This window comes from Asterias amurensis, chromosome 21 (genome assembly GCF_032118995.1).
Source record: "Asterias amurensis chromosome 21, ASM3211899v1".
Taxonomy (NCBI): Eukaryota; Metazoa; Echinodermata; class Asteroidea; order Forcipulatida; family Asteriidae; genus Asterias; species Asterias amurensis.
The window spans coordinates 9,961,567-9,978,679 of NC_092668.1; the positions used below are offsets into that span (position 1 = coordinate 9,961,567).

The 17,113-nt window shown below is 39.5% G+C and overlaps 3 protein-coding genes across 4 annotated transcripts in view; 1 reads left to right on the forward strand and 2 right to left on the reverse strand.

Moving 5' to 3' along the window:
* Positions 1–933: 933 nt before the first annotated feature.
* On the reverse strand, positions 934–12,846 carry LOC139952877 (alpha-(1,3)-fucosyltransferase C-like). The gene is made up of 2 exons (XM_071952149.1): positions 12,299–12,846; positions 934–4,066 (listed from the first exon to the last, which is right to left on the reverse strand). The coding sequence occupies exons 1-2, from the start codon at positions 12,488–12,490 to the stop codon at positions 2,780–2,782; spliced, it is 1,479 nt and encodes a 492-aa protein (XP_071808250.1). The 5' UTR covers positions 12,491–12,846; the 3' UTR covers positions 934–2,779.
* LOC139952878 (4-galactosyl-N-acetylglucosaminide 3-alpha-L-fucosyltransferase FUT6-like) lies at positions 5,779–9,796 on the reverse strand. The gene is made up of 2 exons (XM_071952150.1): positions 9,526–9,796; positions 5,779–8,830 (listed from the first exon to the last, which is right to left on the reverse strand). The coding sequence occupies exons 1-2, from the start codon at positions 9,541–9,543 to the stop codon at positions 7,517–7,519; spliced, it is 1,332 nt and encodes a 443-aa protein (XP_071808251.1). The 5' UTR covers positions 9,544–9,796; the 3' UTR covers positions 5,779–7,516.
* Positions 12,847–14,824: 1,978 nt separating the features above from the next.
* LOC139953337 (uncharacterized) overlaps positions 14,825–17,113 on the forward strand; it is a 62,310-nt gene continuing 60,021 nt past the window's right edge. The window contains exon 1 of one of the 2 annotated variants that reach the window (XM_071952841.1): positions 14,825–14,925. The gene's annotated coding sequence lies outside the window, so the exon portion shown is untranslated. The remainder of the gene's footprint in view (positions 14,926–17,113) is intronic. The other variant, XM_071952842.1, reaches the window with a different exon arrangement.

Here is a 17,113-nt window from a genome sequence, read left to right on the forward strand (position 1 = left end):
AACATTCCAGTGGATTCCAATAGGCGGATTGTTTGCGCCAAAGGGTGATATGTTCGCGCCATTTGGTGCCACTCGGCGGACACTTGGCGCTGATTGCTCGATGCAAGTGGCGCGACGAAAATTTCAAACATTTTGAAATTTTCTTACCGCCACATTCAAATTTGGTGCCGTTACGGGCCACCACGAGCCAGTTGGGAGGCAGTTTGAGCCACTACACGCCACTCTAGGCACCTTATTGGCGACACTAGGCGCCACAGTAAATTGCAATGGCGCAAACTGGCACCAACTGGCGCTGGCCCAGTGGACTCCTTGCATAAGATACCAATAGGGTCACCATTGCGATAAAGTGCGCCATTTTGAAAACGGTGGGCGTGGTGGTCCTTAGTTATTAATAGACCTTTCTTTTGCATGCAACGTCACAGCCCGAGTTTTTGCAAACTCAGGTTGGACAACCAGATATGGAAAAACAGATCACCGCCGTTTGTTACAAAAACAATTTAAATATTGTGTTGATTTTGTTTAATTTATCAGTTTGCAGAAAATGTTGAATTTGGTTAAAACATCTGTTATTACGATTGATTATTTTACAAACGTTCGGCCGTCCATGCAACCAAGGTGGTTTGTTTATCAACAAAAGAAAGGTCTTTAAAAATATATATGAAAGTGACTGGCCCTTAGTTAACCTGCAATTTGCGATCGGAACGAATGCCCTTTATTTTTTTATTAGTTTTTCGGCTGTAAGACGGCCATTTTGAAAAAACGAACGCCATTTTGAAAAAGGCTGATGACCATCATGCTTTTTTTTGTTATGTTGGACCGTCCGATAAACATACATGACAACTGGAACAAAGATTATATGCCTCTTACCCATCAAGTTATGTAGTTTAACATCGTACTTGGCGAAGCACGAAATTTCCACTAATCCGTTGGACTTTAGAATAAGTGCATAACTATAAAATAAAAAAACATCTCTTTGTGGTTGAATACTGGTAATTTATGAAACATTAATGGATTTTTAATCAATGTCGCAACTTAAAACTTTCAAAAAGGGCGTGTCATTTACTACAAATAAAAATATAGCCGGCTCTCGGTGTATGGGCTCCACCTTTTACAACTTAAAATGAAACGTTCAAAAACATTTTTTTTAATTGTGTAAGACACAAGAAACATTAATTTTACAGATTAAAATTGTTTCAAAATCACAGAATTTTGATACAAACGATTTAATTAATTCAATGTGTAAAAGTACATCAATCTAAATTATACAAAAAAAAATTGTTTTCAGAAATCTGTAAAAAAAATATATATATATATAAAAAAACAGTACCGAACGAAATAACTAACGTTTCTGTAAAACTTTTAAAATGTTAAATATTGTAAACACAAAACACATAAGTTCGATTATTTCCCTTTGTATGTCTGCATCTTGCCCAAATCATGTGGTCTGTTGTTAATAATGAATATAACTTTTAAGTTTGTAATCAAGACAAATGTAATTACATTTAAACAAAAATGGAAGGTAGAATGAAGTGACAGAAACTGCTGGCACTTTAGTCTGTATTTTGTTATATTTTGATTTAAAATGTAGCTGTTGCTGTGAGCTCATCAACTTGAAGGCAGTGGACACTATTGGTAATTACTCAAAAAAATTATCATCATAAAACCTTTCTTGACTACGAGTAATGGGGAGAGGTTGATAATATAAAACATTGTGAGAAACAGCTCCCTCTGAAGTGACGTAGTTTTCGAGAAAGAAGTAATTTTCCACGAATTTGATTTCGAGACCTCAAGTTTAGAATTTGAGGTCTCGAAATCAAGCATAAGAAAGCACACAACTTCGTGTGACAAGGGTGTTTTTTCCATTCATTATTATCTCGCAAATTCGACGACCGATTGAGCTCAAATTTACACAGGTTTGTTATTTTATGCATATGTTGAGATACACCAACTGTGAAGACTAGTCTTTGACAATTACCAATAGTGTCCACTGTCTTTAAAGACGCTGTACACTTTTGGTCATTGTCAAAGACCAGTCTTCTCACTTCACTTGGTGTATCTCAACATATGCACAAAATGACAAACCTCCGAAAATTTGAACTCAATTGGTAGTCGAAGTTGCGAGATCACAATAGAAGAAAAAACACCCTTATCACACGAAGTTGTGTGCTTTCAGATGCATGATTTCAGGACCTCAAAATCTCTTTCAGGACCTCGAGGTCTCGAAATCAAATTCAAATATCTTAGTGGAAATTACCTCTTTCTCGAAATCTACGTACTTCAATTCAATATACTATCAACAGCTCTCCAATTGCTTGTTACCAAGTAAGTTTTATGCTAACAATTATTTTGAGTAATTACCAAAAGTGCCGACTGCCTTCAATCCATTTCATCAGGACAAAGTGTACAATACGCGAGGGTCAGGGTTCCGATTGATGAAGTATCGAAGAACCATATTATACACAACATTAAAATACCAAACATTGTAGAACAAAACCCACCAAGACATGTGTCCATCACTTTGCAAAAGAAAGCACCAAGTTTTCAATTTATCGTCACTAAAGTAATTCTACTGTTCAAGAAGCTTCCATAAACGTTGTGATTCAGCCAAGAAGTAAAGTAAAAGTTAGAACTGACAGGAGAAATATAAACTTACTTGAGCGGGATTTTAACTTGCAACCTCAATGTTAAAGCTACTTGCCGATAATCTACGAATGAATTTAGCTAGTAAGTTTAAAATAAATTCAAAGGCACTTGAATGCTGTTCCAACACTAGTTCATATCATGTCCAAGGCACCCATCTATCATAGGTCATAATTTCCGGTCCTTTCATTGGTCGACGTACGCACCTTTTTAACATCTTCGTATCTTTAACAGTCCGAAACGGAACCGGGTCGTCATTCATCCATGGAACCATTCTACACATCAAATTGCTGACGTTCAGTGGTACGAAGAAATGCTTGAGATGACCCTTGTATCTCCACGCAAAATACTCGTTGTACTTGTCGTCATTTGTGTCAAGGTATCGAATGTATTCAGCGAGTTTCTCACTGGAGTTGAAGTCGGAGATGTGGATAAAGGAGTGGGGTGGTGCCACGCGTTCGTACGCACTCTTTCTACCGCCATAGACTATCGGCACTGAACCTGCTAAAAGTGAGTTGTCCCAGAATTTTTCCGTAATATACTCGTCACATTCCGTGTTTTCAAGAGCAAGGTAGAACTTATACTTCGCCATGGCTTCCATGCAGCCAATGTGGGCGGAGTTAGGTATTGAAATATTTTTTCCACCACAACTAAGATTTCCGCACCTACCGTAAATATCAATTGGTAGAAGTTCTTGGAGGTGTTTCACGTACGACATTCGCGGCCATGGTACATCGTTACAATTACTCGCCATCCACGCCACAAGCTTCGTTTTATCCTTACTCCAATTCTTCGGTTCGTTATTCATCGGCTCGTTTAGGATATACTGGCTGAATGGATGTACTATTTCGGATTCTGAGTGATACGTCATGGAAATCTGATAGGAAAGTTTTTTGAAGTCTCTTTGATTCAGTTGGTACCTGGCTGCAGCTTCACATGCAAAGAGGAACCACTTTGTCCTGTTGGTCACTTCTTTAAGCGCAGCGTTCTGGTAACTTCGTGCGTTCACAATGTTAATAATGTTGAGAATTACTCCGTCGCATTGTCTTAACACATGAGGTTCGAGTGTTGTTATAAGTTCAATGTCACATTGATGTTCCGGGCAAAAGAAACGAGCTGTGACTGGTGTCTCTGATGGATTCTGTCTTCTAGCCTCGTCGAATCGATCATCAAGATCTTTGAATTCTATCAAGCGTTTGAATCCAGGAGCTTTCCTAAAGATTGCAATTCGTTTCTTGCAAGGTTTACTCTGATTGTTTCCAGTTGGCTCGTTCAATTTATTCACCTTTCTAATAACTTGAGGGCTATCTTCATCTAGTACAACATTTGTTTTTGAATTGTACAGAAAGTAAACGCAGCAAATGATGAGGAGGATTGTTTCAAGCAGCAGCAAAAACAAGAGAAACTTGATGGACCACCAGGGTAGCTGGAAAAAGCAAAGAAATACACAATAAAAATATTAAGTAAAAAATTAGTTTCACAATTATAACCCCCTGGAAACAGATTTTGGTTTTCTCTTCAAACAGTATACTGTTTCTGAACAATAACATAATTATTTGAGTAATTGTTTTTAACGATTTATATGTTTAAAATAAATAAAGTTGTGACTCCGCCTACCCCTTTTGTGACGTCAGAAAAAGTTTCGAAAAAGTTGTTTAGGTCATGATGACGTCATCCGTTCTGGAGATATGAAAATTCAAAGTTTATTATTTCAAAAAATCATAACTTTTGATCTACATTATGGATTCTTACAATCGATACATCAACTCGAAATGACGTCATTATGACGTCATCATGTTGTTTTTACAATTTGTGCAATTTTGATCATTTATTACAAATCTTGAGAACAAAGCAAGGTGCAATATTTGTTTTAATTACACCAGGTTTTTACTCCCGGAAACCGAACACCTAGAGTATGTTCACAAACTCTCAATGTCTATTTTTTTCATGCATTTTCCCGGAAATGTCGACCAGGTGTATTGCTGCTGGATGCAGCAAAACAACCTAAGAAGGGGTCAGTTTGCAAAGTGGTCCGGACCGACGTCTTTTCCAGCGCTGTGCAGCAAACAATTCGAGCCGACGTGCTTCGAGAATCCGGAATACACTAAACATTTTGACATGAAGAGAAAGGTTCTTTTCTAAAACATAACGCCATCCCAACAATTTTTCCTAGCTAGTGGGGAAGTCGAAGAAGGCACCTGAAAAGACGTAACGAACCTAAAGAAGCATTTACTAACGTGAAAAAATCAGGCATTGTTTCAATTTTGAGGGCACGTTTTTAGCTTGCGCCAAGCGTCACTATCTTGTGTTGGCACTGCATGCGATTCACCGCGCCTCGATTGACGTCACGAACAGCGCCCTCTCGGGTCGGGCTTATTTTCAAATTTGTAATTAACATGGAAACTAATTTTGTTTAACCTTAGTTAATTGTTTATTCATATGCCACTCATCAAAACACATATTTTGGTGACAAAAGCTTTATTTTGAAAAAATACCACTTCCAGGTGACTTTAACACTGATTTAAGATACAGAAGACCGGGTGTCTCTGTATTCTACTAATAAGGGAATCAATGTGTGGTGAAGAGTGGTTTAATTCCAACGAGGCCTGGTTCATGACAATTTTACCAAGACCAAGTCGGGGTAAATCATCAAGAACCAGGCCTCGGCGGGTTTAAACCACTCGTTGAAAACCGATTCAGTGGCAAAATCTGGTGACTAGCTGTCGAAATTATACGTGTTGAACCAGATTGTAATTAATTGACGATCAAAATAATTTCGTCACCCTCCGGCCTGGCGGCCGTTGGGAGGAGGGTTACGTTATCGCAACTAGTAGTAGTACGTGCAGACATGGTTTCCCTGGAGATGACCCCCGACCCTGACAAGTTGCGTCATGCTATATTTTTAACCGTGGGTGATACCTGACCTAAGATTTTTAACAAGAGACGTCAAGGAATCTTTGGTCAGGGAACCAGACTATAGGAATGAAGAAACTGTCTAACAAGAACAGGTGCAAGGTCGCGTGTCACGCCCATGAATGAACACCTTTTACTGGTCGTATACAAAGGTTTATACACACCCACGTGACGCGCTCTCCTCCAATAGGAATAGCGAAACTGTCTGAGGTATTTATGAATACCCAGTTTAGACTCCTCTCCGTTGCAAACCAGCAGGGCCCAATTTCATCGCGCTGCTTAACGGTAAGTACATTATCGTGTGTACTGTAACAGACAAATTTGCTAAGCTGCAAGCGTATTTCACAGGTTAGCAGACAAATTGGGCGGCCATACTTGCGCGTTTACCATGTGTTTGCATTATGACGTCATTTATTTTCGTGGAGTAAGCACCGGAAGGTTAGCATGCCTTTTCGTGTGCTTATACGGTTAGCAGCGCCATGAATTAAACATCGCACAGTAAGCACAAAGTCGGCCGCTGGTACCAGTTCTAAGATATTAAGCCCTGGACGAGGGTGGCTAACAAACAGAGACGTCAGACACAGTACATAATTATGACCTAACTAAAAAAAAAACTCTCTTTGGTTGAATACTGGTATACTTCATGAAACAGCTATTAGATTTGAAATTTTGTCACAACAGAAAACTTTAACAAAGGTGTTTAGCAATTGTGTTATTATTTACTACAAATAAAACATAAAACCTACTCTCAATGTGTGAATTCGACTTTTTTCAATTTAAAGGCAGTGGACACTATAGGTCATTAGTCAACATAATTGTTATCATAAAACCTTTCTTGATTGCGAGTAATGTGGAGAGGTTGACAGTATAAAACATTGTGAGAAACAGCTTCCTCGGAAGAGACGTCGCTTTCGAGAAAGAAGTAATTTTCCAGGAATTTGATTACGAGACCTCAGATTTAGAATTTGAGGTCTCGAAATCAATTATCTGAAAGCACGCAACTTCGTGCGATCATGGTGCGACAAGGGTGTTTTTTCTTTCATTAATATCTCGCAAATTCGACGACCGATCGAGCTCAAATTTTCACAGGTTTGTTATTTTATGCACATGTTGAAATACACCAACCGTGAAGACTAGTCTTTGACAATTACCAATAGTGGCAAGTGTCTTTAAATGCCCTTAAAGTGTTACAAACGAATAAACAATTTAATTGTTTAAAAGCACATGTGTAAATACCACAAAACAAGAACGTGTTTACAGTATAGCTGATGCTGAGAGCTCAATCCATTTCATCGAGAGACATGGTGCATTGTTATTAGTCTGTATCACATAACACAAGATGAAAGTCCGTGGTAGCGATTTGTGACGTCTCGAAGTACGAATCCCCTAAAAGGACAAGTACAAACAGGTTGAAAAGGTATAGAGAAAACAAATTGTTAAAATAGTTTCGCTCCTCGCGAAATAATATTTCGTCCCCTCAAAATCATTCTGTCTACTTCGGAATACTATTTTGTTACCTCGAGGTACTGAAATAACATTTTGTGGTAACAAAATTCGAGATAACGAAATAATATTTCGAGGTAACAAAATACAATTTTGAGGGAACAGTATCGAATTTTAGGTAACTGAATACAATTCTGAGGTAAGAAAATACAATTTTTAGAAAAACAAAATATTATTTTTGGCGAAAGAATGATTATTTCGAGGGAACGAAATAATTGAAAATTTATTTACCTTTTCAACACTAACTTTTCATGTTCATATAGGGGCTCCGTAGATAATTAGCTTCCCTAATGCTGTGATTAACCCAAGAAATGAACTATAATGGAAACCTACAGAAAAAATATATATAAAATTTGAGGTGCACACTGAAAAACTTTATAAGGGCAGGTTTAGAACCTACAAAACTTCAAAGGCTACGGCTAGCTAGGGTTCTGTGACTAAGCCATTATACTCTTTCATATCATGTCCAAGGCACCCATCTATCAAAGGTCATAATTCTCGGTCCCCACATTGGTCGATGAAGGCAACTTTTGAACATCTCGGTATCTTTAACAGTCCGAAACGGAACCGGGTCGTCATTCATCCATGGAACCATTCTACACATCAAATTACTGACGTTCAGTGGTACGAAGAAATGCTTGAGATGACCCTTGTATCTCCACGCAAAATACTCGTTGTACTTGTCGTCATTTTTGTCAAGGTATCGAATGTATTCAGCGAGTTTCTCACTGGAGTTGAAGTCGGAGATGTGGATAAAGGAGTGGGGTGGTGCCACGCGTTCGTACGCACTCTTTCTACCGCCATAGACTATCGGCACCGAACCTGCTAAAAGTGAGTTGTCCCAGAATTTTTCCGTAATATACTCGTCACACTCTGTGTTTTCAAGAGCAAGGTAGAACTTATACTTCGCCATGGCTTCCATGCAGCCAATGTGGGCGGAGTTAGGTATTGAAATATCTTTTTCACCACAATTAAGAGTTCCGCACCTACCGTAAATATCAATTGGTAGAAGTTCTTGGAGGTGTTTCACGTACGACATTCGCGGCCATGGTACATCGTTACAATTACTCGCCATCCACGCCACAAGCTTCGTTTTATCCTCACTCCAATTCTTCGGTTCATTATTCATCGGCTCGTTCAGGATGTACTGGCTGAATGGATGTACTATTTCGGATTCTGAGTGATACGTCATGGAAATCTGATAGGAAAGAGTGTTGAAGTCTCTTTGAAACAGCTGGTACCTGGCTGCAGCTTCACATGCAAAGAGGAACCACTTTGTCCTGTTGGTCACTTCTTTAAGCGCAGCGTTCTGGAAACTTGTGTTCACCATGCTAGCAATGTTGAGAATTACTCCGTCGCATTGTCTTAACACATTAGGTTCGAGTGTTGTTATAAGTTCAATGTCACATTGATGTTCCGGGCAAAAGAAATGAGCTGTGACTGGTGTCTCTGATGGAGTCTGTCTTCTAGCCTCGTCGAATCGATCATCAAGATCTTTGAATTCTATCAAGCGTTTGAATCCAGGAGCTTTCCTAAAGATTGCAATTCGTTTCTTGCAAGGTTTACTCGGAACAGTTGATTTAGGTGGATCTTCCGAGGTCTGATTGTTTCCAGTTGGCTCGATCAATTGCTTCACCATTCTAATTGGTGGATAGCTACCTTCATGTTGTACAGTATTTGTTTTTGAATTGTACAGAAGGTAACCACAGCAAATGAGTAGGACCATTTCAAGAAGCAGTAGGAGCCAAAGAAGCTTCATGATCGACACGGGTACCTGAGAAAACAATAATTGCTATTAAAATTATTGTGACAATGTTATAGTTCTTAAGCTTACAAACCCCAAAAATCTGCATGTGGTAAAAGTCCGAGCATTGATTGAATAACCTAATCACGTTTCAATGTGTTTTATCTTGGCCGAAAGGTCTAACATCAAACTCTGTGTATTGTTGTGATGGACACATCGCCGGAGTGTGGGTTCCCTGGTCTTGATACTTAGGTCATTTAGTCAGACACTTAACCATAATTTCTTCCCTTTACCTTTGTGTATAAATGGGAGCGTCAGAAGATTCTGACAGTGATGTGGTGGATTAAGAGCGAATCGGCTTGGGATTGAATGAAGACCGAACTGTTCGGAGCTCATTAATTTGTTTTTGTCAATTCTCTATTGGTTCAGCGCCTTGGTCTAGTGTATAGGATAGGTGCGGTAAGGTAAGGATAAACAATAAAAGGAAATAAATAAATAAATAAATAGAAAGTAAACCTTGTAGATAAATTAAATCGACTTAAAATATTGCAGAAGTGAATTGGCTTAAAAGTAAACTATTAAAGTTATCTAATAACTAGAAGGGTTCAATAGTCTTTGTAAATACATGTACATGCCAATCGTTGTATATACGGGCAACACGAAAGTGTACAAAGTTTTGCTGTCTGTTTCCACATGTTAATAGCTCAAAATCTGAATCAAATCACCTTTAATCTGAGCTTCATGTTCGAAGTTCCCACGACGAGTTGTATAGTATTTTCTTCTGACGGTAGGCCTAAACGTATACTGCTGCCCGGTTAATAAACTCCCTGTGGTTTTCCTCCTAAAAAGCTCCAAAATTAACGAGGCAGAACGTCCGTTGCAGAAAAAGACAACATGGCACATGTATTGGGCAATATCACATGTTTCCTTATCATGAAAGCACATCCCATCTACATACATGTATCTAGTGTAATGAATGGTGGTCAATGGCCGGTAAGATGGGTATCAATAAGTTGGAATTCATCAAAGACTCATTGTCAGCGATGTATAGTTCTTCACCCTTCACATCGATTGATATGCAGGACGTCCTGGGACGCAAAAGCTTTATTGTTCAATTCACCAATTTCTCCATTTCACCAGTGATAGTCTAGGCAAGATTTGTAAAGGTATAGCCTCTTGTCAATACCTTCGTGGCTTGGAAAGCTTGAAGCTTTGATCCCAAGTGACTGGAAGGGAAGACCACGCGCGCGAGTTGAGTGGCGATCGCCTCCGACGAAGGGATGCTGCAACTTGTTTGCGTATTTTTGTTATGAAACTAGTCTGAAAACTTGAAACTTTTGACTTTCACTAGTTTTGTTCTTATTTTGTTAACTAAGGGTTGACTTAATGGAAAATACCATACAATAAATCAATTCAGACAACATGGAAGTGGGTTCATGGTGAAATAAGTTTGCCAAATACGTGCAATATGAAGAGAAGTGCCCATTATTTTGACCTTATCTTGAAAAAGAAGCGTGATGCAACATGTGAATACATCATACTTAAGAACATAAACGAATCCTATGTGGGTGATTGTTGTTTTCACAGGCAGTGCTGTGCATAGTTTGTTAATGTATGCCTGACCCCCATCGCCTCTGATATACATTGTGTATTTTTTATATTTTGTTTTTGTAAAAACGAAGGAACTGTAAACGAGTTGAAAACGACCCTCGTGACTTTGCTGCTCGGTTCGTGGTTTCGCCTAGGATCTACGAGGTTGTCCAAGCCACAAAGGCCTCACTGACAAAAGGCTAGGGTGTACGCGGCAGTTTTAAGTAAAAGTTGCCAACACATCTTCTTCTTCTTTCGAGTCCATCAACAATCTACTCTTCAAATGTTTGGCTGAGTGTCAATGCGCCTTTTCTCCACTGTGCAAGTCTGGCCACGTCGGGAGAGCTGTGAGTGGTATTATACGCAATGCCATAGCCCTGGCGGCCTTACACTTTCGTAATACTACAGTGATGGGCCCAATTTCATAGAGCTGCTAAGCACAAAAATTTGCTCAGCATGAAATGTGAGGACCAAAAAAATATATGCCGCCATGGAATGTGAACAAACAGGTTTAAGAATTCCGTCATCCCGTGGTGTTTATTTAATCAATAGTGATGGATTTCTGGATTTTTAATAGATGACTAGATTAATGGTGATCTCTACAGCTTTTAACTTTAATTTTCTTGTACATTAAAACAAACAAAAAAGTAATGATTTTTGTTGATTGGTTTTTCAATTATGTTTCCGGTATAGTGTGTATGTGTGTTCCTTTGTCAGTCAGTAGTAGTGTGTTGTTTCCTTGTTGGAGTGTCTGTCCGCTTGTTTGGTCTGTTTGTTTAATTGTCCTTCCTGTTGGTTGTTTGCCTTTTTCCTTGATTGTCTGTTTGTTTGTTTGTTTGTTTGTTTATGTGTTTGTTTGTTTATTTGTTTGTTTGTTTGTTTGTTTGTTTTTTGGTTTTTTGGTATTTTTTTTTTTTTTTGTGTGTGCTTGCTTGAAGTGCTTGCTTGCTCTGAAGTGACCTAGTTTTCGAGACAGAAGTAATTTTCCACGAATTTGATTTCGAGCCCTCAGAATTAGATTTTGAGGTCTCGAAATCAACCATCTAAACGCACACAACTTCGCGTGACATGGGTGTTTTTTTCTTTCAATATTATTATCTCGCAAAATCGATGACCGATTGAACTCAAATTTTCACAGGTTTGTTATTCTATCCATAACAGGTTCACAATTAACTATGATTTTTTATTTTTTGCCTTTTTCGGTAATATATAGCAAATTTCCTTAAAGATGTTTTCAAAGTGTTGAAATTATGCTGTTTTTCTCCATAAAATATGTTTGGGAGAACAAACTCAGTATCGGGTGCACAAACTTAGCAAGAAAAAGGAGGGTTAGATTTGTATAATATCCTTTGGTCCTCAAATCAAGCTGAAAAGTGGAAGGGACAAATTCGTTTATCCTTTGCTGCTCAAAACCAACCAAAAAGTAGGAGGGGTAGATTTGTTTATCCCTTGAAACTCAAACACGGCAAAATGTGCGATATATTGTAACAAATAAGTGGAATTTATCTATTTTTAAAACGTTAGCATAGCAAAATTAGATTGATTCGTAAAATCTACAGCATGTTTTTCACGATTTGGAGGATAAAATGGTTAAACAAAAACTTATTGCTTTAAAATCCTGTTTCGAGACCAATTCTCAGACCATAATAAACATTTTAAGATACCTGAAAAATAACCAAAAATAAACAGGTTCACAATTAAATAAACAATTTTTAGTTTTGTACTGTTTTTGGTAATATATAGCAACTTTTCTTGAAGATGTTTTCAAAATGTTGAAATTATGCTGTTTTTCTCCATAAAATATTTTTGGGAGAACAAAGTCAATATTGGGTGCACAAACTTAGCCAAAAAGAGCAGGGGATATATTTGTTTTTACATTTTAATAGCTCAAAATCTGAATCAAATCACCTTTAATCTGAGCTTCATGTTCGAAGTTCCCACGACGAGTTGTACAGTATTTTCGTCTGAACGTCTGACGGTAGGCCTATACGGATACTGCTGCCCGGTTGATAAACTCCCTGTGGTTTTCCTCCAAAAAAGCTCCCAAATTAACGAAACAGAACGTCCGTTGCAGTAAAAGACAACATGGCACCATGGCATATGTATTGGGCAATATCACATCTTCCTCAGTCTCATGAAAGCAGTGTACGCCCCATCACATGTATCTAGTGTGATGAATGGTGGTCTATGGCCGGTAAGATGGGGGATCAATAGGTTGGAGTCAGTATAATGGTGATCAAAGGTTGGAGTTCATCGAAGATTGTCAGCGATGTAGTGTTACTTCACCCTTCACACGCAACTATTCTATTGATATGCAGGACGTCCTGGGACGCAAAAGCTTTATTGTTCAATTCACCAATTTCTCCATTTCACCAGTGATAGTCTAGGCAAGATTTGTAAAGGAGGCTCTATAGTGTAAGAGGTAATTATTGCATCAAAAGGATTACTTGCTGAAGCTGACTCCAGCGCGAATTCACATCGTAGCCTTGGTTTTCCATTGTGTCTTCAGCGCTCTATAAATCTACATAACCTATTATCTATACAAGAACAGAATGTGAATCAAAGGGCGTTTCGGTTCAAAAGAAGATTCTGCTGTGGCATTATAGTCCTATTCAGTGGCGTAACCAGATGGGGGGGGGGGGGGGGGGGCAGGGGGGGGGGCCGGCGCCCCCCCCCCCCCCTGCTCAGAACCCTTGCCCCCCCCCCCTCTTGCCCCCCCCCCCATATGAAATCAGAGATAAGTATATTCTTATAGGCCTTATATATAAATCGTTTAAAGGAACACGTTGTCTTGGATCGGACGAGTTGGTCAAAACAAAAGCGTTTGTAACCGTTTTTTATAAAATGCATATGGTTGGAAAGATGTTTTAAAAGTAGAATACAATGATCCACACAAGTTTGCCTCGAAATTGCGTGGTTTTCCTTCTACTGTGCGAACTAACATGGTCGGCCATTTATGGGAGTCAAAATTTTGACCCCCATAAATGGCCGACGTGTTAGTCGACGAGGTAAAAGGAAAACCACGCAATTTTGAGGCATGTTTGTGTGGATCATTGTATTCTACTTTTACAACATCTTTCTACCCATGTGCATTTTATAACAAACGGTTACAAACGCTTTTCAAAGACCAACTCGACCGATCCAAGGCAACGTGTTCCTTTAAGGCTGCATAAAATGCTGCCGTAAAACGGAAAACTTTTATTCATTATCAGTAGGCCCTATGTGGACTATAACATGAAAAATGCGTGGAAACGCGCGCGCGATCGTATTGGCGGTAAATGTTTGTTGTGGTTTTGCGGTTACTGAGAGTGCAGGATGTGACAAAGTTCTGTTAAATAGACGCAGACGCTTGTTTTGGCCGCGCGGGGTGGAAAGCCTTTTCATTGGTCGCTTAGGCGTCGGCTTCCTCTTTAAAATGCGTCACGCGTTTATCTAACGCCCTTGCGACCATCGTGCGTCCGCGTATAAACCAGCTTTCAGTAGTTTCACATTCGGGCGTAGATTTACAAAAGGGGTTTCAAAACATTTAAGATCAAACAAACATCCTTGTCCCAGAGTTTTACTTTTGTCTATACATAGACTTTAACCGATAATTGGGTATTTGTTTAAAAAGCTAAAACTAATTTAAACAAGCTCTAATGGGTATTTTTGTTGTTCAGATTCGGCATTAAGAAAAAATTATAGCAAAGATTTGACTCCTAAAAAAATAAAGTTCTTCAGTTGTCGTGTTTTCTCGCACCGGTGCGCGCGAGACTTGCACAGTCTATTCGGAATTTTAAGCGAACACACATTGCCGCGATTATTTTACATTCGGCGTGTGCGTATACGTACGCAACTGTCCACTCGCGTACGTCCGCGCTACGAAAACCGTAACTTCGACTTGATTGCCGTACTAAAAAAGTTAAACGCGCCTTTTAATCATGACGCACATGACGCTCGCAGTTTGTGCGCTGATCAGCAGATTGTGCGTTCACATTTACTGCATTTTTTGCTTCGATGGCACATAAAAAAGAACAGACGCACGATCATGCAAATAGCCGTACAATTGCCGTACAAAATTTCAAGCTTTTGTATTGGTTTGTACATAAACATGGATGCGCCCACACGGCTTTAAAACCTTAGTGCGTGTATAACGGGGTGTTAGCGCTCTAGTCAATATATATAGCTCTATGTTCATAACTCAAATCTTACCTGCAAGAAAGCACCAATTTCAACAGATTGTTGTCTGTTGCCGTGCGTACGCGTATACTTTCGCGTGCAAGACGCGTGATGCAAGACGCATGAATTATTGGTCACCGTTATCTTGACTGCACAGCGTAAACACGCAAACGCAACGCAAGATTTGCGCGTCGTGCGTCGTACACATGGCAGACTGTGAGAGTACGAACAAAAATGGGAATTCCTTAACGTTGTGAGCTGCATTATTTCATGAAAATCACGGATTTTTGAAGAATATATGACGATCAAAAACCCAGCGCAGAAAAATATATGCTGCCATGGAGTGTGAATCTGTTGAAATTAGTGCTTTCTTGCAGGTAAGATTTGAGTTATGAAGCTTTGAAAAATTTCCGCCCCAGAAATGGATCCCCAGGACGTCACTGTAGTAAGACTGTGCAAGTCTCGCGCGTATTTCAACTTCCGGGACCATTATGGTCCCAACCTTATGGAGTTTTACGTTGGGAAGATTTTGTTTCGTTTATTACTTTAGTTTAATGTAGTTTATGACCATAAAAATGACATAAATATGTTGTTAATGTAATACTAATTAACATCATATATAAAATTAAAAAATAAAGTCAACATAATAACGAAGAAAAACCGATTATTAAACTTGACCTCAGGTCAGGTTACTTGGTAAAAATTAAAAATTTGTGCCATATATATAAGAACTAGAGGGCGCACGAGTGATGCTTCGTGCACAAACGAATATGAAATACACGTTTGAGTTTTTTTTTTATTGAACGCTCACGCGATGCCGTTTTTCAACTTACAAAATGGCTGCACAAACACACACGCTGTGAGGCCGTGTCCGAAACGGCGACTTCGGCTACAGCTACGGCTAGATCGCGCGCGTCTGCCTATTCTTCAACACTGGTAGACGCGCTGATCTAGACGTAGCTGTAGCCGAAGTCGTCGTTTCGGATACGGCCTAAGGGCCTTTCTCAAACCACGGCTTGGGCTCCGGCTCAGGCTCCGCGTGCTGATATCCGTGCAATACGCGCTGCAGGTTAAATGCAAGCTGCGTACACAGCACGCAGAGCCTAAGCCTGAGCCGGAGCCCAAGCCGTGGTTTGAGAAAGGCCCTAAGATGCCAGTTTTGTCAACTTAGAAAATGGCCGCCTGCGCGCATGCCGGAGCGCGTATATAGGCCAGTGCGCCCTCTAGTTCTTATATTATAGAGAGGTTTCTCGTGACGTCAACGGATGGCACGCACTAAGCCCCAAAAATGTAACGCACGAAAAAAGACTATCACCGCGTTTTGGGGGCCTTATGTTTTTTTTTTACATTTGCCAACGATTTTGGTGGGAGAAAATGTAATGCATAATACATTAGCGTGGTGAGTTTGCTGGCCAATAAGAAACCACAATTACTTGCTTGACGTCACTAGAACGTTCGATGCAAATTCGTTACATTTTCTCCCACCAAAATCGTTGGCAAATGTAAAGAAAAACATAAGGCCCCCAAAACGAGTTGGTAAAGGCGCATATTTGTGTAGATCATTGTATTCTAGAATATAATGATCCACACAAGTATCACTCAAAACTGCACGATTTTCATTTTACGTCGCGAATCAACACGGTCGGCCATTTATGGGAGTCAACTTTTTGACTCCCATAAATGGCCGACCGTGTTAGTCGACGAGGTTAAACGTAAACCACGCAATTTTGAGGCATATTTGTGTAGATCATTGTATTCTACTTTTACAACAGTTTTCTAACCATATCAATTTTATAACAAACGGTTACAAACGCTTTTCAAAGACCAACTCGACCGATCTAAGGCAACGTGTTCCTTTAAGGCCGCCAGTGCTATGGCATTGCGTATAATACCACTCACAACTCTCCCGACGTGTCCAGACTTGCACTATGGAGAAAAGGCGCATTGACACTCAGCCAAACATTTGAAGAGTAGATAGATGATGGACTCGAAAGAAGAAGATGTGTTGGCCACTTTTACTTTTACTTAAAGACAGTGGACACTATTGGTAATTGTCAAAGACCAGTCTTCTCACTTGGTGTGTATCAACATATGCATAAAATAACAAACCTGTGAAAATTTTAGCTTGATTTGTCGTCGGAGTTGCGAGATAACTAAGATGGAAGAAAACACCCTTGTCAGTCGAAGTTGTGTGCTTTTAGATGCTTGATTTCGAGACCTCAAATTCTAAACTTGAGGTCTCGAAATCAAATTTGCAGAAAATTACTTCTTTCTCGAAAACTCATATGTCACTTCAGAGAGAGTCGTTTCTCACAATGTTTTATACTACCAACCTCTCCCCGTTACTCGTTACCAAGTGAGGTTTTATGCTGATATTTATTTTGAGGAATTATCAGCAGTGTCCACTGCCTTTACAACTGCCGCGTACACCCTAGCCTTTTGTCAGTGAGGCCTTTGTGGCTTGGACAACCTCGTAGATCCTAGGCGAAACCACGAACCGAGCAGTGAAGTCACAAGGGTCGTTTTCAACTCGTTTACAGTTTCTTCGTTAAAAATGTATATATA

Excerpts from the sequence above, each read along its gene's own strand:
- LOC139952877 (XM_071952149.1), bottom strand. The coding sequence starts at position 12,490 with ATGCCATGGTGCCATGTTGTCTTTTACTGCAACGGACGTTCTGTTTCG. Across the intron at positions 4,067-12,298 it reads ACATGAAGCTCAGATTAAAG|CTACCCTGGTGGTCCATCAA; the intron begins GTGATTTGATTC and ends TGCTTTTTCCAG.